Source organism: Chiloscyllium punctatum, chromosome 8 (genome assembly GCF_047496795.1).
Source record: "Chiloscyllium punctatum isolate Juve2018m chromosome 8, sChiPun1.3, whole genome shotgun sequence".
Lineage (NCBI taxonomy): Eukaryota > Metazoa > Chordata > Chondrichthyes > Orectolobiformes > Hemiscylliidae > Chiloscyllium > Chiloscyllium punctatum.
In genome coordinates, this window is record NC_092746.1 from 25,245,556 (window position 1) to 25,267,799 (window position 22,244).

The following is a 22,244-nucleotide window of genomic DNA, read 5'->3' on the forward strand; positions in this document are numbered from 1 at the left end:
TCCTGCATACTGGGAGGGATGGAGGGTGGGGGAGGGGTAGTGTCACATGAATTTGTAGGGAACACAGGTCAAAGACACCTACAATTATTTAGTCTCAATTTCACAAGCTGAACTTCCTTCAAGTATATAACACCCTGTTGGAAACAAAGATTGTAGAATTGTATCTGAAATGTGGCAAAAAATAAATAAATACACTGCAAGATGGTGTAAATCACAGAACAAATTCAAGTCAAATACACATCATGGACAAAAATAAAAGTATCTGAAGACCTCTGTGTGGACATTCAGTATAATTTAAGCAAATAAAAACAATTTTGTGCAATCAAAAGTAGTGAAACATTCATCCAAACTAAACTGGATGAAACAATAATGACAAGTGGGTACCAGCTAAGTAAATTTAGGCACGATATTATTTCAATGATTAGATGGTTTCCTGGATGAATTGCAAATAAAGATTTGTTAAATAATTTATCCAGGGATGTTTAGAGGGAATAAAATTTTATATGGAGCTCGACAGAAAAATATAAAAGGTTGTAAGAATATTGATAAACTAAGTGATATAATTATTTCAGAAATGTTCAACGAAATTAAGAAACAGAAAATTTGCTTGAACCTCAAACAAGATAGAAAAAAATGTGAAAGTTATAGGATCTTCAAAGATGTATAAAGTTTACAACTGATATATTACAGACAGGATTATGGCTTATCCTGGTGAAAATTTGACAAGCTTAGTCAACCTGTTGCATATGCAGATTTTAATTGACTGATGCAGTATCAAGAAAGTTAAAAATCACAACACCAGCTTGTAGTCCAACAGGTTTATTTGGAAGCACTAGCTTTCGAGGCACTGTCTCTTCATCAGGTGGTTATGCCCGAAACGTCGATTCTCCTGCTCCTCGGATGCTGCCTGGCCTGTTATTTTTCCAGCACCACATTTTTCAACTCATCTTCAGCATCTGCAGTCCTCACTTTCTCCTAGATACATTCATGATATTGCTAAGGATTGGCACAAACAAAAATATTGTAGGAACCTCTAGGTTGCAAATACAAGAAGCAAGATGTGATGTTGTAATATTAGCATTTATAGATGTTCCTTTATGAGGCATCAACGCTTAATTTGAGTTTTTATATAATTTAAAGATACATATATGCTCCAACTAAATTGTCAGCATTGCTGTGATATTATTCTATCAATCCACAATCAAGTCAGACATTTATGTTAAACTTGAAGATTAGTCAATCAGAATTGTGGTGTAAATGCAGCTTTTGAGACTTTCCAGGAAAATCCTCAGAATGATTACTTTTCATCATGAGTGATTTGTCTGTGATTTTAAAATTGGGAGAACTAGCAACAGAAGTCATGAATACAACTTAGTATTAAAATTTTATGTTTTCTGATATTGACTTCCATTCAATTTTAGATTATAGAGAACTGTAAGATGTTCAAAAATAACTTTTCAGAATAAAGTTCAAAAGGAACTGCATTTTGGCTCCACAAATTCCTATTAACATTAAACACAATAATGAAAGATTAAGGTTAAGAATCAACACTTTGTACATTAAACATGAAGTTAGAGAACAGTTTTGATGGTGTAATAAATAAATCAAGTCTTTCCTGGTAATTAATTGTAGGTTAATCAGCCATAATATTTACATTAATCATGTCAAAAGTTATCAGCACAAGTTGTCTATATATAATGTCATCAGCAGAAGAACAAAAAAATATATACTGTACACATAATTCAGATTATATAAGTTAAACATGTCAGAATGATTCCAAAGTATTAATGTATTTATAATTAAAATCACAAGCAGTTATAAGCCATTTAAACATTATCCACATTGAAATGGCTAGGTCTTGAATTACAAGTTTGTTAAGAAATATACACTATACTTTAATTTTTTAAACAAGTGATGAATCCAAACCTTGAATCCAAATGTAAAAATTGCTACTGTAACTCTAGCTCCCACATTTGACAGTAGCTCCAGAACATGTGTTCAGCAAACATGAATTGTAGTCAACAAACAATAAGTCAAGTGGAAAATGTTTTAATATTTGCAGTAGAAAATACAACAAAAGTACGCCAATGCATTGGTTTGTCTATTAATGGCTCTATTATTATGCTGGAAACATATCTCGAGACGTCTGGATTCTGACAAGGCAGCATGGTGACAGTAAAAATCTAAATCTATTTGTGCAAAAAAAAATAGAATTTCTTTTAAATATTTGGTGGATGTGTCAATGGAACACAATTACTGGTATGGAACCTACTCCATTGCACTTCCAAGATACAAGCAGAGCGTAACAAAAATACAGTAATAAAAATTTACAATGCTTGTTAAATTATTTGTTCAATAAGTCAGGAATACTGCTCCTATGTACTGCAATACCAATTAAAATTTAGAAAAGCAACAGATATGCAAAGTAACAATGAAAAATGTGCAATATGTTAGACTGCAACAAAGGCTTCATGTTGGAAAATTAAATCAAAAGTTCTAAACATTTATTTGGAAAACCACCCAAAAATCCAAGCAACTAACAAACAGCTTAAACTTATTGGCGAGTGTTATATAACAGTATGTGAATGCTCAGTCAATTCAAATTTTTTCTTGTAACAAATGCAAATGTTGAAATTTCAACAAAAAGTCTCATTCTGAGCTAACACCCCATGTCCTAATGAACAAAATACTTGCTTCATTATTCATAAGTGCTGATTTTTCTTTATTTTCAGCAGCTCATCCAACAATTTATAGGCTTGCATGTTGAGAGCAAAGAAGGAAAATGTCTGAATGGAAGCAATCTAAAATAATGCACATTTTCTCTAATAACCTGGCTAATAACTCCACACCACAAGAAGAAATGTATTCAACTGTTCTTACCTGCAATTTGGAGGAGGATCCAATGTAATCTCTGCAAGTTCTTTCTGAATCCTACAGGGAGGCACATGAGAAAATCTGTTCAATAGGAATACAGATTGGTCTGCTAAGATAGAATTGCAAATATTGAACAAAACTACTTCTTGGAAATTCATCATATTTTTCACAAGATACATAATGTTTATTTTAATCAAATGAATCTCAAGGGCACATTATATGCTAGCTGTTCCTGCAAGAATAAAATAATGATTATATTAAATCCATTGATATTTGCTGCAACCATTAGGTTACATGAAGTTCCACGGCAATTCAAAATATAGACTTGTTGAGTGGAGCCCAATCCAATCTTGTAAATTGTAAAATTGGACAGGTGCAGAGTCTTAGTGAAAACTTTGGTTTAAATAGAAATACAGTTAAAGAACTCTATATTATATCAACTGGTTTGTTAACCTGCAAAGTTTGAGACAATACTACTTAAATTTATTACATATGAAATCAGGACTGAAGAGAGCTATAAATGAAGATAAATTACAGTGGTCCAGTTTAAATGAAAAAGATTTGTTCACAGTACTATTGTGTTACTGTGTTCCCAAGAGTTGGTAAGTGTAGAATACCCAACAGGGAATTTGCAAAAACATACAATATAATTGTTTTCACCATGAAGTATGCTACGGTTTTTATATGTGGAAAACATAACAGGTGCAACAGCAAATATATCACCATCCAAATTATTAAGCAAGATCAACTAAAAAATGAACACCTACATTTTCAAAATTGTCATTTTTTTTCCAAATCATACTACAGACATTCCCTTTCTCACCTTCCCGATTCTATCATCTCCTCCAGCCTCTCACCCTCCAAGATATCTGCACTCATCTAATCCTGATCACAACCATCGTTGATTTTAAATGCTGTGCTCTCATCAGCCGTGATGTTATATATAATATACTAAGCAGCATTCTCTCAATAATTCAGTAGGTTAATAAACCAGGTGATATAATATGGAGCTCTTTAACTTAAATTACATTTAAACTAAAGTTTGCATTAGTGATCATGCAAATATGACATGAAAATAAACAAGAGATTCAGGTCTGGAATGCTCTGCTTGGAAGTGTGGTGGAGGCAAATTCAATTGAGGCATTTAAGAGATCATTCGAAACAGTGTGTAAGGGTATGCCAAAAAAGCAGGACAATAATACTAAACTGTAATACTCCTTTAGGCAGCTGGTGCCGAAACAATGGACCAAATGGCCTCTTTCTATATGCTAAAACTTCTATGATTAAATGCTTCATCTGCCTAGGCTCAGTTTTGTAAACTCCTTTCAAATCTCTCAATCATCCACCTGTTTTTCTTCTTCTAAGAAAGCTGCAGGAGGGGTAACATACTAATGTGAACAGAAGATTAAGGATTCAATTCTTTGAAGAGGTGACAAGTAGGTTAGACCAGGGAAACCCAGTGGATGTGGTCTATCTAGACTTCCAAAAGGCCTTTGAAAAGGTGCCACACGGGAGGCTGCTGAGTAAGGTGAGGGCCCATGGTGTTCGAGGTGAGCTACTGGCATGGATTGAGGATTGGCTGTCTGACAGAAGGCAGAGAGTTGGGATAAAAGGTTCTTTTTCGGAATGGCAGCCGGTGACAAGCGGTGTCCCGCGGGGTTCAGTGCTGGGGCCGCAGCTGTTCAAATTATATATTAATGATCTGGATGAAGGGACTGGGGGCATTCTAGCGAAGTTTGCTGATGATACAAAGTTAGGTGGACAGGCAGGTCGTACTGAGGAAGTGGGGAGGCTGCAGAAGGATCTAGACAGTTTGGGAGAGTGGTCCAGGAAATGGCTGATGAAATTCAACGTGAGCAAATGGGAGGTCTTGCACTTTGGAAAAAAGAATACAAGCACAGACTACTTTCTAAACGGTGAGAAAATTCATAAAGCCAAAGTACAAAGGGATCTGGGAGTGCTAGTCAAGGATTGTCTAAAGGTAAACATGCAGGTTGAATCCGTGATTAAGAAAGCGAATGCAATGTTGTCATTTATCTCAAGAGGGTTGGAATATAAAAGCAGTGATGTGCTACTGAGCCTTTATAAAGCTCTGGTTAGGCCCCATTTGGAGGACTGTGTCCAGTTTTGGGCCCCACACCTCAGGAGGGACATACTGGCACTGGAGCATGTCCAGCAGAGATTCACACGGATGATCCCTGGAATGGCAGGTCTATCATACTAGGAACAGCTGAGGATCCTGGGATTGTATTCACTGAAGTTTAGAAGGTTAAGGGAGATCTAATAGAAACTTATAAGATCGTACATGGCTTGGAAAGGGTGGACGCTAAGAAATTGTTTCCGTTAGGTGAGGAGACTAGGACCTGTGGGCACAGCCTTACAATTAGAGGGGGTAAATTCAGAACAGAAATGCGGAGACATTTCTTCAGCCAGAGAGTGGTGGGCCTGTGGAATTCATTGCCGCGGAGTGCAGTGGAGGCCGGGACGCTAAACGGCTTCAAGGCCGAGATTGATAAATTCTTGATGTCACAAGGAATTAAGGGCTACGGGGAGAATGCTGGTAAGTGGAGTTGAAATGCCCATCAGCCATTATTAAATGGTGGAGTGGACTCAATGGGCCAAATGGCCTTACTTCCACTCCTATGTCTTATGGTCTTAAGATTGTTTTCCACCAGTCAGCCAGAGTATGCATTAATCTTTCTCATAGAACACAGAACAATACAGCACAGAACAGGCCCTTCGGCCCACGATGTTGTGCCGAACATTTGTCCTAGTTTAAGCACCTATCCATGTACCTATCCAATTGCCACTTAAAGGTCACCAATGATTCTGACTCTGCCACTCCCACAGGCAGCGCATTCCATGCCCCCACCACTCTCTGGGTAAAGAACCTACCCCTGACATCCCCCCATACCTTCCACCCTTCATCTTAAATTTATGTCCCCTTGTAACACTCTGTACTCGGGGGGAAAAGTCTATGACTGTCTACTCTATCTATTCCCCTAATCATCTTATAAACCTCTATCAAGTCACCCCTCATCCTTCGCCGTTCCAATGAGAAAAGGCCTAGCACTCTCAACCTATCCTCATACGACCTATTCTCCATTCCAGGCAACATCCTGGTAAATCTCCTCTGCACCCTCTCCAAGGCTTCCAAATCTTTCCTAAAATGAGGCAACCAGAACCGCACACAGTACTCCAAATGTGGCCTTACCAAGGTCCTATACAGCTGCAACATCACCTCATGACTCTTGAATTCAATCCCTCTACTAATGAATGTTAATACACCATAGGCCTTCTTACAAGCTCTGTCCACCTGAGTGGCAACTTTCAAAAATCTACAAACATAGACCCCAAGAGCCCTCTGCTCCTCCACCTTACTAAGAACCCTGCTGTTAACCCTGTATTCCACATTCTTATTTGTCCTTCCAAAATGGATAACCTCACTTGACATGGTTGAACTTCATCTGCCACTCCTCAGCCCAGCTCTGCATCATATCTAAGTCCCTTTGCAGCCGACAACAGCCCTCCTCACTATCCACAACTCCACCAATCTCTGTATCGTCTGCGAATTTACTGACCCACCCTTCGACTCCCTCTTCCAAGTCATTAATAAAAATTACAAAACAGCAGAGGACCCAGAACTGATCCCTGCGGAACTCCACTTGTAACTGGGCTCCAGGCTGAATATTTACCATCTACCACCACTCTCTGACTTCGACCGGTTAGCCAGTTCTCTATCCAACTGGCCAAACTTTCCACTATCCCATGGCTCCTGACTTTCAGCATAAGCCTACCATGGGGAACCTTATCAAATGCCTTACTAAAATCCATGTACACTACATCCACAGCTCTACCCTCATCCACATGCTTGGTCATCTCCTCAAAGAATTCAATAAGGCTTGTAAGGTCGCTCCCCTTCCTGGGCCTCTCCATCCCTCGCTCCCCTTCCTGGACCTCTCCATCTCCATTAGTGACGACTGACTTGACACTGACATTTTTTACAAACCCACCGATTCCCATAGCTACCTGGATTACACCTCTTCCCACCCTATCTCTTGCAAAAATGCCATCCCGTATTCCCAATTTCTCCGCCTCCGCTGTATCTGCTCCCAGGAGGAGCAGTTCCACCATAGAACACACCAGATGGCCTTCTTCTTTAGAGACCGCAATTTCCCTTCCCACGTGGTTAAAGATGCCCTCCAACGCATCTCGTCCACATCCCGCACCTCCGCCCTCAGACCCCACCCCTCCAACCATAACAAGGACAGAAAGCCCCTGGTGCTCACCTTCCACCCTACAAACCTTTGCATAAACCAAATCATCCGCCGACATTTCCACCACCTCCAAAAAGACCCCACCACCAGGGATATATTTCCCTACCCACCCCTTTCCGCCTTCCGCAAAGACCGTTCCCTCCGTGACTACCTGGTCAGGTCCACACCCCCCTACAACCCACCCTCCCATTCTGGCACTTTCCCCTGCCACCGCAGGAACTGTAAAACCTGTGCCCACACCTCCTCCCTCACCTCTATCCAAGGCTCTAAAGGAGCCTTCCACATCCATCAAAGTTTTACCTGCACATCCACTAATATCATTTATTGTATCCGTTGCTCCCGATGTGGTCTCCTCTACATTGGGGAGACTGGGCGCCTCCTAGCAGAGCGCTTTAGGGAACATCTCCGAGACACCCGCACCAATCAACCAAACTGCCCCGTGGCCCAACATTTCAACTCCCCCTCCACTCTGCCGAGAACATGGAGGTCATGGGCCTCCTTCACCACCGCTCCCTCACCACCAGACGCCTGGAGGAAGAACACCTCATCTTCCGCCTCGGAACACTTCAATCCCAGGGCATCAATGTGGACTTCAACAGCTTCCTCATTTCCCCTTCCCCCACCTCATCCTAGTTTCAAACTTCCAGCTCAGCACTGTCTCCTTGACTTGTCCGGACTTGTCCTACCTGCCTATCTTCTTTTCCACCTATCCACTCCACCCTCTCCTCCTTGACCTATCACCTTCATCTCCTCCCCCATTCACCCATTGTACTCTATGCTACTCTCTCCCCACCCCCACCCTCCTCTAGCTTATCTCTCCACGCTTCAGGCTCACTGCCTTTATTCCTGATGAAGGGCTTTTGTCCGAAACGTCAATTTCGCTGCTCGTTGGATGCTGCCTGAACTGCTGTGCTCTTCCAGCACCACTAATCCAGTATTTGGTTTTCAGCATCTGCAGTCATTGTTTTTACCTTGTAAGGCAAGACCTACCCCTCACAAATCTGTGCTGGCTGTCACTAATCAAGCAGTGTCTTTCCAGATACTCATAAATCCTATCCCTCAGTACCCTTTCTGTTACTTTGCCTACCACCAAAGAAAGACTAACTGGTTTGCAATTCCCGGGGTTATCCCTATTCCCTTGTTTGAACAGGGGCACAACATTCGCCACTCTCCAGTCCCCTGGCACCACCCCCATTGACAGTGAAGACGAAAAGATCATTGCCAATGGTTCTGCAATTTCCTCTCTTACTTCCCACATAATCCTAGGATATATCCCATCAGGCCCAGGGGACCTGTCTATCCTCAAGTTTTTCAAAATGGCCAACACATCTTCCTTCCTAACAAGTATCTTCTCTAGCGTACCAGTCCATTTCATACTCCCCTCTTCAACAATACGGTCCCTCTCATTTGTAAATACTGAAGAAAAGCACTCATTCAAGACCTCTCCTATCTCTTCTGACTCAATACACAGTCTCCCACTACTGTCCTTGATTGGACCTATCCTCGTTCTCGTCATTCTCATGTTTCTCACATACGCATAAAAGGCCTTGGGGTTAATCTTTGATCCTACCCGCCAAAGATTTTCATGCACTCTCTTAGCTCTCCTAATCCCTTTCTTCAGCTTGTTTCTGGCTATCCTGAATCCCTCAAATGCTCTGTCTGAACCTTGTTTCCTCAACCTTATGTAAGCCTCCTTCTTCCTCCTTACAAGACATTCAACCTCCCTCGTCAATCAAGGTTCCCTCACATGACCATCTCCTTCCTGCCTGACAGGTATGTACATATCAAGGACACGACGTATCTGTTCCTTGAAAAAATTCCACATTTCAACGACATCCTTCCCTGACAGCCTATGCTCCCAACTTATGCTCCTCAGATCCTGTCTTGCAGCATCGTATTTACCCTTCCCCCAATTGTAAAACCTGCCCTGTTGCACGGACCTATCTCTCTCCATAACCAAGGTGAAAGTCACAGAATTGTGGTCACCATCATCAAAATGCTCACCCACTAACAAGCCCATCACTTGTCCCGGTTTGTTACCAAATACCAAATCCAATATGGCCTACCCTCTGGTCGGACAATCTACATACTGAGTTAGAAAAGCTTCCTGGACACACTGCACAAACACCGCCCCGTCCAATCTACTTGATCTAAGGAGCTTCCAATCAATATTTGGGAAGTTGAAATCGCCCATGACTACTACCCTATGGCTTCTGCACCTTCCCAATATCTGTCTCCCAATCTGTTTCTCCACATCTCTGCTGCTATTCCAGATTGGCAAGAAGTGATGAGTAGAGGTCTGCAGGGGCCTATGCTGGGACTCAACTTCCCAGAATAGACATCAATGTCTTAGAAGAGCAGAGTGAAGGCATGGTGGCGAAACTCACTGATGCTACCAAGATAGATAGGAAAGTACATTGTGAAGAAAACATGAGGAGATTGCAGAGAGACAGATAAATGTTGAATGAATGGGCAAAAATTTGGCAGGTGGAGTATAAGGTGCAAAAACGTGAAATTGTTTACTTTATTCACAGAAGAATGAAAAAGCTGAGTACAGGTAGCTCTCCTATACTAATGTTCTATAATTCCAGCAAAACCTCACTTAATAGAAAGAATGGGAAAAGTGGAGTGAGAGGTGGACCAGCAAAACAAAAATTAAGATTGCTCAAAAATCACCCAAAAGCCTAACACAAAGTATTGCACAGCCTAAATGAAGATTCAAAAATTATACTTACTAATGAAACAAAAGTAAATTACATTTTTTAAAAACTGCTAATGCAGGGACAGAGGGTCATCATCAACACCATCTTCAGGTGTAGTTGTGGTTGCAGAAGTGGACAGCTGTGGTTGAGTGTTTTCTGACTCTTTTTTGGGGGTTGGTTTAGATTGTGTGATATGCAGATACAAGAACAAATTAGAAAGACAAATCGTATGTATAAGAGTAATGCAGTCCTGAGGAATTATACATGGGTCTTGTCTATACAGGCACAGTACATAATCAAGCTGGCTAATACACGCTATATTTCATTACAAGAGGAATTAGAGCACAAAAGTAAAGATGCCACCCTGGGTGAGGCCACAATGTGAATACCATGTGAAGCTTTTGTCATCTGATTTAAGAATGTAAATACATAGAAGAAAGTTCAGAGGATATTTACCATTAAACTCCATTTGCCACTTCTCAGCCCTATCTATGTGGATTACAGAGAAACAACAATCCACAATTCTGCCCACTTTAGTGTCATCTGCAAATTTACTAACCCATCCTTCTACACCCACCTCCAGGTCATTTATAAAAAAAGTGACCAACAGCAGTGGTGCCAAAACAGATTCTTGTGGCACACCACTGGTAATTGAGCTCCAGGATAAACATTTCCCGCGTAAGGTTATTAAATATTTTTAAGGCTGAGTTAGACCGATTCACTTGCCCAACAAGAATCCAAGTTTACTGGGAGTAGATTGAAGTGTGAAATTGAAACAAACATCTTATTGAAAGTGGGGGAGTGGGGGAGTGGGGGAGTGGGGGGGGGTGGGAGAGTGGGGGGGGGGGTGGGGGAGTGGGGGGGGTGGGAAAAGAGACAGGTTTGAGTGAGCAAATGGTCTACTTATGATTCTATTTTGAGTGTTTGTATGTTCATAAAGAGATTCCTTTCAAACACAAAATTGGAAAATATATAGCACTGTGTCACTTTCAATAAGAAAAGGTTAATATGCTGCCAGTTTTTTCTATCTCTGTTGATGGGTTTTGCCATAGACTTCTGTTGCATTGGTTCACATTTATGGGCAAAGTATTGTGGTGATTAGCCATCTTGATAAAAGCAATGGCAATGAGGAAACACACACACACAGAGCTTGGCATCAAGCTTATTGGAAGGATTTACAGGCTGACAAGCTGAACGGCCAAGTTAGAAATGCACTTTCCATAGCTATCAAGTCCTGGTGTGACAAACTTCTGTCCCAGAGGTACAGACACTCCCACTGTGCCACAAGCCCTTCCTTAAAATGCCACACAATAAATTGCTTTGAACTATGAAAGCATGGCAACCATTTTGCGCCCATCAAGTTCCCTAAGTCGTAATGAGATGGATAACTAAGTAAGCTAATAACCAATTAATTCTTTTTAAGCCATTTGTTGAGTAGATACTACTGGTGAGAATATTTGCAGAACACTATGCTTTTCCCCAAATCTCTAGTCTTATCTTGGCCACTGGAAAAGGCAGATAAAGCCTTCAGTTTTACATGTCATTTGAAGGATCGCAACTTTCGTCGTGTTGCAGTCCTGTGGTTTCACCTAGTTCAGATGATGTGTTTGGTGGATAAAGAAAGAAGGGTGAAACTGAACTTTTAGCAAGGTGAAATGAGCTCCCAGTGAATGAGCAGCCCATTTAAAACTATCCTCAAATTTAAACCATTACAGAATCCAATAGCTGTTTCGCTGCATGAGTTTGGCATCAGTACAGGAACTAGTGTATATTTAGGAGAGGCCTATGCTGGCAAAATTTAACAGAACAACAAAAATATTTTAATTGACAACCTGCAGGTCCATATTTGTATAAGGTAGTATTTTGAATATTTGTTCACATTCACACCTCAAAATGTATCAAGGTGACGTAAATCTTTTGCTGAAAAGCATAAAAGAACTTTCACTTAAAATATTTGACTTCGACAATGGGAATTCTGCTCAAAGAAGATAAATGCCCACACCTGCATCAGTCAAAAGAACAATAGCTCACTGGATTTAATCAGAAGAAAGTTGTACAGCTTGTTTTGTTACAAATTTCCATATAGATTCATCATCTGATTTTGCTAATAAAACAAAACAATGGGATTTTGACTTATAGAGATGTACAGCTTGGTCCAACCCGTCCATGCCGACCAGATATCCCAACCCAATCTAGTACCACCCCCTAGGAAAACGAAATGATCAGTTTTGAGTGAGTTGGTACCTTTTGGCACTAGTTGAAAGTTTAGCAGCAGTTTTACTGGAAATCTTGGCGTCTAGTTTCTTGGGCTGTGGCTGTTCCCTCTCTCGTTCTTGCGGAGTACTTTCACGCTGATCCCCATCTGGGCTGGTACTGGGGCTGTCAACAGCCCTCTGCGGCTCACCGGACATCTTACCCGTTCTGGAATTTACAGCAAATACATTAATTGAGCAATTTGGTATTGAAGTTCAAGATAGTCTTGTTTCAAATCATTAAAAGACACAATCCAGTATCTTTAACCTTTTCACAAACGCTCAAGCAATTTAAAAAAAACGTAATTCCCGAAACGGATCAGATATGGGCAGCTAAGTTGTATCTAAAACATTCGTCGAATGCAAGCAACATCCGCCTCTTCGTGTTACAATTTCCATAACATTGACCACAGAACAGCATTGCTTTGAAACATGGGCACCTATAATTTATTTTCCGACCAAGTTAAAATACTGAGGGTCAGTTAAACATATAATAACGCAGCGAAGTGTTAGGGGTTGGGGGGGGGAAGAGTCGAACATTTGACAGCCACCTCAATCGCGCTTGGTGCGCTGAAACAGCAAAAGGCAGAAGCTTTCAAACACCGACCGTTATGTCACTTGGGGGGGAGTAAAGGAGCCGGTTTCCCACCTGGGGAAAGTCAGAAATGAGAAACTATCTACCCAAGTCAGTGTGCAGTGACTGATGCGTAAAACAGGCCTTGCTCGTTCCTAATATCTCTCTCACACACACACACAGGACTATCACACAACAGATTCTGGATTAGTGGTGCTGGAAGAGCACAGCAGTTCAGGCAGCATCCAAGTGCTTCGAAATCGACGTTTCGGGCAAAAGCTGAAGGGAAGGGCTTTTGCCCCAAAAGGTCGATTTCGCTGCTTGTTGGATGCTGCCTGAACTGCTGTGCTCTTCCAGCACCATTAATCCAGAGTCTGGTTTCCAGCATCTGCAGTCATTGTTTTTAATCACACAAAGACAGCGAGTCACCGTCCACTCTCGACTCTAACTTTTAGCCCGTATTTAGGAGCTGTTGAGTGGATTTCAGAGGTCGCGGCGGTACTGTGGGGTAATGGGGAAAAGTGGGGGGGGGGGGGGTGATTCTTGTTTTTCGTCTTCTTCCTAAAAATATTATTACCTGAGTTGTTGGGAGGGGGGGGGGTGGAATACTCGCTATGTCTTCTGGCTACGCTGAAAGATAAACAGGGAAGTAAGGGAGGAGTTCAAACAGATGGGAACCAAACGGCTTTGGGTGGTGTCGGTGAGAAGGGGCGGGGCGGGCACCACTCCCAAATACATGAGGAGAAACCGCCCCCTTTATCCCTGTCCGTCTGTCCAGCGCCGCGTCTATCCTCTCGGACGCGCGCTTGCACTCGCTCTCAACGGCACCGCGCGCGCGCGCTCTGAAACAGAATCAGCGCTTCCTCAACACGTGACCGTGCGCGCCCCACGCTCTTCACCCCGCCCGCGAGCCATCGCCAGGACGAGGACAGGGGTCTCGGCGGTGCGCGCGCGCGCTCGGTCCAACCGCCGCATTCTCTCGTGAGTGGCGGCGCGAGCGCGGGCGGTTACACCTCGACCCGGCGCTGCTGAGTGAATGAGTGAGTGGACGGTAGGCCTCTCCATACTTATCCGTCACCGCCTTATTGACTCAAAACTCCTACCCGCCCCCTGTCCGAGGTCCTCATCCCGACAATGTGCACATGCTGCAAATGACTCCCAGAGAAGCAGCAGTGCGCTCCCCGTCAAAGGGGAAAAAAATAATTCCGTGGTGTCAGGCTAACTGTTTATTTTCGGCATGTGGTGGAAAATGACTGGAATGGTTAGATCCGGTAAACACGCTGAGTCTCTGCGTCAAATTTCTCAGACTGTCAGGATGACACCTCTGAAACCGGCACTTACTCCAGAAACAAGTCAGTGGGAGGGGGGGGACCGACCTGGCTCGCCGCAGTCGATGAGGTACATGCTGCGCGAAAGTGAGGACTGCAGATGCTGGAGATTAGAGTCTAGATCAGAGTGGTGCTGGAAAAGCACAACAGGTCAGGCAGCATCGGAGGAGCAGGAAAATTGAGGTTTTGGGCAAAGGCCCTGTGAGAAACAAAACTCACATATTAATAAATTTCAGTCCGAGTCAAATTCTGAAGCAGCGAATTTTATGCAAGAACGGGTGCCTAATGAGTAAGCACCCCGATTTGAGGGTTACATTCTGATTTATGCCACTCAGCTGTATCTCTCGGTCCTCCCCTTTCACCCCATTGGTTACTTTTGCTGTAGCGCGTAGCCTCTCACAAGCTCTAGCTTCACTCCTCCTTTGTCTAACTTCTCTCTGCCTCTGTTTACTTCTCCCATTACTCTAAGCCTGTCGCCCCTTACTCTTATTTATCTAATCCCTTATATGTGACTATCCTGGCATAGTTTGCTGTCTTCATGCGATCATCCTGCCAAACTAAATTCCATCCGTTGGCCACATCCCTCCTGAGACTGGCGCACTATTCTGTTACGGGTACATCCCGCTACACGGTCACTCTGCCCTATTAGTCATAGATAATTCTACCTGTTTTCACTTCTTCTGTTTTCCTATGCCTGGTACATCCTGCTACACGGTTGCTCTGCCCTATTCGTCATAGATAATTCTACCTGTTTTCGCTTCTCACTGTTTAGTATTGGCATGTGTAGCCTAATTTTATAATGTAAACTTTTGCAGAAGCAGCACCTGTTCCCTTATTCTGCACAATTTTAACCCTATACCTTACAATCCCCCCCTTTTCTTCTTGGCTACTAAGTGTTGTCTTCTGCATTTGTCTCATACGTTGCCTTCCAGTTCGTTAGCATCATCCCTGAGACCTAATCCCTTAAGGTCAACCATCCCCTCATTGTTCAAGAAGTTGAGTTCCTCTGCCTGATTACCTTTCAGAGGCATTTGTTTTGCCAAGGCCGTCTCAATTAGCTGCTGGGTTAACCCCTATACACAAGGTATGATACAACAGCGAATTGCTGTCAGTACCCCTGCTACCACTATCAGGGAGTTGAGGATGGAGACTACCACTCCCATTTCCCAAACCATGATTCCAGTCATCTTGTGAATGATGTGTCCACTCCTGAATTCTCAGCCAATTCTTCCGTCAAGATGGTCAATCCTCGCAAGGTACAAGGATTGACCGATCAGGTGCTGTATTATTTGAAATAAAGGTACAACAGCTACCTCCTAACATCACACATACACCCCCTTTTTCAGCTAGGATCATATCTAAGGCCAGTCTGTTTTCCCAGGCTATTCTGCTGGTTGCATCAAGTTGTTCCGAAATACCCTTGACTGCATTTCTAGTGTAATTGATGAATCTTGGCTGGTTGTTAAAAAAAAAGTTTATCCAATCCACATTCTTGTTGACCGTTACCCACCAAAATAGGGCCGGTTCAAAAGCTGCTGCTATCTGGTTGTGGGCCTTAAACTGATCGAGGACCCCTCTAAGAACTCCTATAGAGTTGAGATAAATCCTATCATCAAAGGAAGTGTTTAATAATGACCTTTTACTCTCATTCTTTGTTACTACCACCTTCTCCTTCTCAAATGCCAAGGTGAATGGGATTGCAAATTGCACAATTGCACATATCCCTCTCCAGTCAGGAGGTAGGGTAAGTCGTAATATTCTGCCTCCACAGTACCACCAGAGATCCGCCTGGGGAACCCTGAGTGCTGAGTACGTCCCTCCTTTGTCTGTTTCAGTGTCATTCTGAGTTTCTATACATAACCTCAGCTCCCCCAAGTCTCTGGACCGATTTGATCCCATCAGCTTATACATGATGTGTCATTCCTGACCATGGTCAAAAACCGGGGGGGGAGCTTTCAAATCTGTTTTTTTCAAAGGGAGGGAACATTAGAGAAGGGGATATACAATTCCTATCATTCCATGCAGTCTTATCCTGACACAGGGCTATCATACATTCCATGCCATAAGACCATAAGACATAGGAGTGGAAGTAAGGCCATTCGGCCCATCGAGTCCACTCCGCCATTCAATCATGGCTGATGCGCATTTCAGCTCCACTTGCCAGCGTTCTCCCCGTAGCCCTTAATTCCTCTAGACAACAAGAACCTATCAATCTCGGCCTTGAAGACATTTAGCGTCCCGGCTTCCACTGCACTCCGTGGCAATGAATTCCACAGGCCCACCACTCTCTGGCTGAAGAAATGTCTCCGCATTTCCGTTCTGAAATGACCCCCTCTAATTCTAAGGCTGTGTCCACGGGTCCTAGTCTCCTCGCCTAACAGAAACAATTTTCTAGCATCCACCTTTTCAAAGCCATGTATTATTTTGTACGTTTCTATTAGATCTCCCCTTAATCTTCTAAACTCCAACGAATACAATCCCAGTATCCTCAGCCGTTCCTCATATGCTAGACCTGTCATTCCAGGGATCATCCGTGTGAATCTCCGCTGGACACGTTCCAGTGCCAGTATGTCCTTCCTGAGATGTGGGGACCAAAACTGGACACAGTACTCCAAATGGGGCCTAACCAGAGCTTTATAAAGTCTTAGTAGTACATCTCTGCTTTTATATTCCAACCCTCTTGAGGTAAGAGACAACATTGCATTCGCTTTCTTAATCACAGACTCAACCTGCATGTTTACCTTTAGAGAATCCTCGACTAGCACTCCCAGATCCCTTTGTGCTTTGGCTTTATTAAGTTTCTCACCATTTAGAAAGTAGTCCATTCCTATATTCTTTTTGCCAAAGTGCAAGACCTCGCACTTGCTCACGTTAAATTCCATCAGCCATTTCCTGGACCACTCTCCCAACCTGTCTAGATCCTTCTGTAGCCTCCCCACTTCCTCAGTACTACCTGCCTGTCTACCTAACTTTGTATCATCGGCAAACTTCGCTAGAATGCCCCCGGTTCCCTCATCCAAATCATTAATATATAATGCGAACAGCTGTGGCCCCAGCACCGAACCCTGCGGGACACCGCTCGTCACCGGCTGCCATTCTGAAAAAGAACCTTTTATCCCAACTCTCTGCCTTCTGTTAGATAGCCAATCCTCAATCCATCCCAGCAGCTCACCTCGAACACCATGGGCCCTCACCTTGCTCAGCAGTCTCCCGTGTGGCACCTTATCAAAGGCCTTTTGAAAGTCCAGATAGACCACATCCACTGGGTTCCCCTGGTCTAACCTACTTGTTACCTCTTCCTGTTTTGGTTCCACCCGAGCAGAAAAGGGACTATGTGGGCAACTGGTCTACCAGAGGCACATGCATAGCAATTGCTTTTATTCAGAGTTTTAACAGTTTACTTTACCCATTCAACCCAGGCATTTGCGTCCCTGTAGCCAGTTTCTATTTCAATGGTCTGCTTCAAGTCCTTCTACACTATAATTTTTAACCACCTTGGGTCATTGGGAGGGGCAAAAGGATGTATCTTATCAAATTGATTGGCTTGTTTTCTGTTTCCTACGACTATTCGGAAACAGCAGCCCGAAAAACACTTCCCAGTGGCTTCCATTACTATCTCTAAATCATTACTAAGGAGTCGAGACCCGTTTTTACGGGGAAAGGAGTCTTCAGAGGAGGTATTTTTGATGGTGAGATGAATCGGGTGGCACTTTTTGTTGGGACAGTCTAAGGCTGGGCGAAAGGGGGCTCTGTGGATAGTGATGCCAGGTGGTGGTTTTTGCAAACCATACCTTGTGTCTGGTTGGGTTTTAAGAAGGATGTAGGAGGAAATATACTCCCTCTGATACTTTACATCTGCGCATTCTACTAGACTGCAAGCATCGACCTCTATTACTTGCGGACATTCAGACTCAGGGACCGTTAATAACAAATATGGAGATGACAGCATTGTTTAATAAAATCCCAATACTAAGAAGGCTAATATGGTAACCCTAAGTGTCCCCAGCATCCAACAATAGGATTGAAGGACCGAGAGATTTAACATGCAATACAATATATAGATATTAAAAAGAAACTATCCCGCGTCTGCATAAAAATCAGTTACTTAAAGTCTTTTGAGTCTGAGTTTCAGTGGTTCTTCTGTTGATTCGGCTGTCCAGACTTCTTTCTTAAGTGGGGATTCCACCGGTCCTTTAATCCTGGTGTAGTGATTCCAGCCTTTCTCCGCCGTGCGTATCGCCATTTCAGTAGTCAAAACAGCCCGGTATGGTCCCTCCCAATCCGGTTGCAATTTAATTTCTGTCCATGACTTAATTAGAACCCAATCTCCCGGCCGGATGGGATGAACGGCGAATTCAAGGGGCGGAGTCTGTGCCAGTAATCCTTGTTTCCTAAGAAAAGACAAAGACGAGGACAAGCCCAGTATATACTTTTTTAAGAACAGATCTCTAGTCTCCAGGGTTGGCAGTTCCCCTTTCGTTCCCAGATAGGGCAGGCCAAACAATATCTCATAAGGGGACAGCCCCATATCTTTCCTTGGGGCTGTCAGCACTTGCAAAAGGGCTATAGGTAAACACTTAGACCAAGGGAGTCTGGTTTCTACTACTAATTTTGATAACTGCTTCTTGACTGTCTGGTTCATTCTCTCAATCTTTCCTGATGAAGGTGGGTGCCAAGGGGTGTGGAACTCCCAGGAGATACCTAACCCTTCATTACTCCCTGGAGTACCCTAGAAGTAAAATGAGTTCCCTGATCTGAATCTATGCATTCCACTATCCCATATCTGGGGATTAGGTGTTCAAGTATTATCTTGGACACCCCACTTGTGATGGCAGTGGCTAAAGGGTACGCCTCCACCCATCCAGATAGTTGATCAACCATTACCAGCATATACCTCAGTCTTCCCACTCGGGGTAATTTGGTATAATCTACTTGAATGCTCTGAAATGGTCGGAGCCCAGGTTCTCTCCCTCCTGGGACTTGTTTCCTCAATACCTTCTTGTTGATTTTCTTGCATGTTATACATCCCTCACATATCTCTTTGGCTATCGTATAAATCCCTTTGCATCCATATTTCTTTAAGACCAAATCACACATTGCTTGCACTCCCCAGAGACTCCCCTGGTGTAAGACAGCCATTATCATCTTATTTAGCATCTCCCGGCCACTGGTAGCATCCAGCACCCCTCTACTGTCTGTATAGCTCCTAGTTCTTCTAACTCTCTCTTTTCCTTAGCGCTAAATATCGGTCTCCCCCCAGGTTCCTGCACCATTGGTACCAAAATATTGTAGCGGGTTGAGGGTTCAGAGCTGCCTCCTTAGCGACTTCATCCGCCAATCTATTTCCCTTTACTTCGGGATCATTTCCCTGCTGATGTCCATTTATGTGGACTATTGCTATTTCCTTTGGCAATGAAAGGGATTCCAATACTTGCTTTACCAATTCCTCATGAGCCAGTTCTTTACCCCTACTGTTTATCAGTCCCCTCTCCTGCCACATCTTCCCAAATGTGTGTGCCACCCCGAAGGCAGACTTAGAATCTCTGTATACAGTTTCTTCTTTGCCTTCCATGGTCTTAAGGGCCCTTCCTAGTGCATAAAGTTCGCAAGTCTGCGCCGACCAATCATTGGGTAGTCAACTAGCCTCAATAATACTCCCCTCTATTCCATCCATTACTGCATATCCATTGTGTCTTTTACCTTCAATCACTCTGGAGGACCCATCAATGAACAGCCTGGCCCCTGCATGTAGAGGGATATCTCTAAGGTCCATTCTTACTTTAGTCTGATATTCTATAATGTCGAGGCAGTCATGTTCTGGGTCTGAGGGAGCTTCATCCTCCCCTTTCCAGAGAAATGATTTGGAGATGCCAGTGTTGGACTGGGGTGTACAAAGTTAAAAATCACACAACACCAGGTTGTAGTCCAACAGGTTTAATTGGGAACACACTAGCTTTCGGAGCGACGCTCCTTCATCAGGTGATAGTGGAGGACGGACACCTCAGCACCATACTCTACCGCAAACCCACAGACAACCTCACAATGCTACACTTCTCCAGCTTCCACCCAAAACATATTAAAACAGCCATTCCCTATGGACAAGCCCTACGCATACACCTGATCTGCTCAGACGAGGAGGAACGTGACGGACACCTGGAAGTACTCAAAGATGCTCTCACAAGAACGGGGTACGATGCTCAACTCATCGACCGTCAGTTCTGACGTGCCACAGCAAGGAACTGTAATGACCTCCTCAGGAGACAGACACGTCCTGCAACTGACAGGGTACCCTTCGTTGTTCAGTACTTCCCAGGGGCTGAGAAATTACACCATGTTGTTCGTGACCTGCAACACATTATCAATGAGGATGAGCACCTCACCAAGACCTTCCCCACACCTCCACTACTTGCCTTTAAACAACCACCCAACCTCAAACAGATCATTGTTCATAGCAAACTGCCCAGCTCTCAGGACAACTCCATACAACCCTGTCATGGTGGACGCTGCAAGACGTGTCAGATTGTGGACATAGATACCACTATTACGCATGGGAACACCTCTCACCTTGTACATGGCAGGTACTCATGTGACTCAGAGCTTAAAAATGTGTTGCTGGAAAAGCGCAGCAGGTCAGGCAGCATCAAAGGAGCAGGAGAATCGACGTTTCGGGCATAAGTCCTTCCTGAAGAAGGGCTTATGCCTGAAACGTCGATTCTCCTGGTCCTTTGATGCTGCCTGACCTGCTGCGCTTTTCCAGTAACACATTTTTAAGCTTTGATCCCTAGCATCTGCAGTCCTCACTTTCTCCCACTCACATGACTCAGTCAACATTGTCTATCTTATACGTTGCAGGCAAGGATGCCCGGAGGCATGGTGCATTGGGGAAACCGAGCAAAGGCTGTGACAACGGATGAATGGGCACCGCGCAACAATCAACAGACAGGAGAGTTCCCTCCCAGTTGGGGAACACTTCAGTGGTCCAGGACATTCAGCCTCGGACCTTCGGGTGACCATCCTCCAAGGTGGACTTCGGGACAGGCAGCAGAGGAAAGTGGCCGAGCAGAGGCTGATAGCTAAGTTCGGTACCCATAGGGAGGGCCTCAACTGGGACCTTGGGTTCATGTCACATTACAGGTGACCACCATTGCACTACACGCACACACAGGTATTCCTACACACACACACTCTCACATACACACGGACACAGGTACACATAGACATGCACACAGACACCCACACACACCCTTATAGACACACACACTTACACATGCACCCCCTCACAGACTTAAGACACTCTGCACTCACTACACACACACCTTCTCACACTCACAACCCCCACCCCAGACAGACGCACACACACACAGATAGACAAAGACCCACATGCACACAAATATTTTGTGGGGTGAATTTGTACTTGCAGAGTTACATTGCACTTTGCTCAAAAACTGCATACATTCATGTAGAACTCTGAGCTCAAAAACTGCATGAATTTATGTAAAACTGCGTATCTGACTTTTTAGATTAGAATCAATCTAAACATCAGGTCATAGACAGAGAACACAGGGGGCTAACACCTTCAACATATTGTCTAGCTATCACCATTGTTAACAGCTAACCCGAGAATGCAACTTTTAAAAAAAGGTTTTGTGATTTACACATGAAAGAAGTGAAACTATCACTGTATTCTAACAGATGAAAGGCTTAACAGACAATCAATTTTCAATGTATAATTTCAGTTACATCACACTGCAAATTCTTGCTATAAATTCTGTGTTACGATCGTGCCCTCCACTATCACCTGATGAAGGAGCTTCGCTCCGAAAGGTAGTGTGCTTCCAATTAAACCTGTTGGACTACAACCTGGTGTTGTGTAATTTTTAACTTTCCAGAGAAAGGTAGCTGGATTCAGACAAATGTCTGTGATCAATATTAGGTCATCCCTCTCTATTAGAATTGCTTCATATTTCAGAATTCTAGAGTCCGTAAGCCACTGCCCTGCTTTCTGATTTAATATGGTCCATACCTAATGTGGGTTGCTGACTATTAAGGCTCCCCCAAAAGTAAGCTTCTGACTCTCCTCTACCAATAAGGCTGTTGCTGCCACTGCCTGCACACACTCTGGCCAGTAATGTAGCTTTCCATTCTTTAATTAACAGTGAATTAATGCTGCCATGTTTTAAACTAGCAATATGACAGATCACTGAGAGAGTGTGAAGGAATCCTGTCAATTAATATTG

General features: G+C 43.5%; 1 protein-coding gene and 1 long non-coding RNA gene across 3 annotated transcripts in view; one reads left to right on the plus strand and one right to left on the minus strand.

Annotated features, from left to right (window-relative positions):
• Positions 1-13,473, minus strand: part of LOC140480418 (ubiquitin-conjugating enzyme E2 E2-like) — a 223,717-nt gene extending 210,244 nt beyond the window's left edge. Inside the window, 3 exon segments of the mRNA XM_072575254.1 lie at positions 2,881-2,931; positions 12,098-12,274; positions 13,257-13,473. Coding sequence (XP_072431355.1) covers positions 2,881-2,931; positions 12,098-12,264 — 218 coding nt within the window. The 5' untranslated portion in view covers positions 12,265-12,274; positions 13,257-13,473.
• A 69-nt stretch (positions 13,474-13,542) lies between these two features.
• Positions 13,543-21,866, plus strand: LOC140480420 (uncharacterized). 2 transcript variants are annotated; one of them, XR_011961292.1, is made up of 2 exons: positions 13,543-13,730; positions 20,860-21,866. It is a non-coding gene; the product is annotated as an uncharacterized lncRNA (long non-coding RNA). The 2 variants fall into 2 exon arrangements; XR_011961293.1 differs by having other exon boundaries at positions 13,543-13,719.
• Positions 21,867-22,244: the final 378 nt, after the last annotated feature.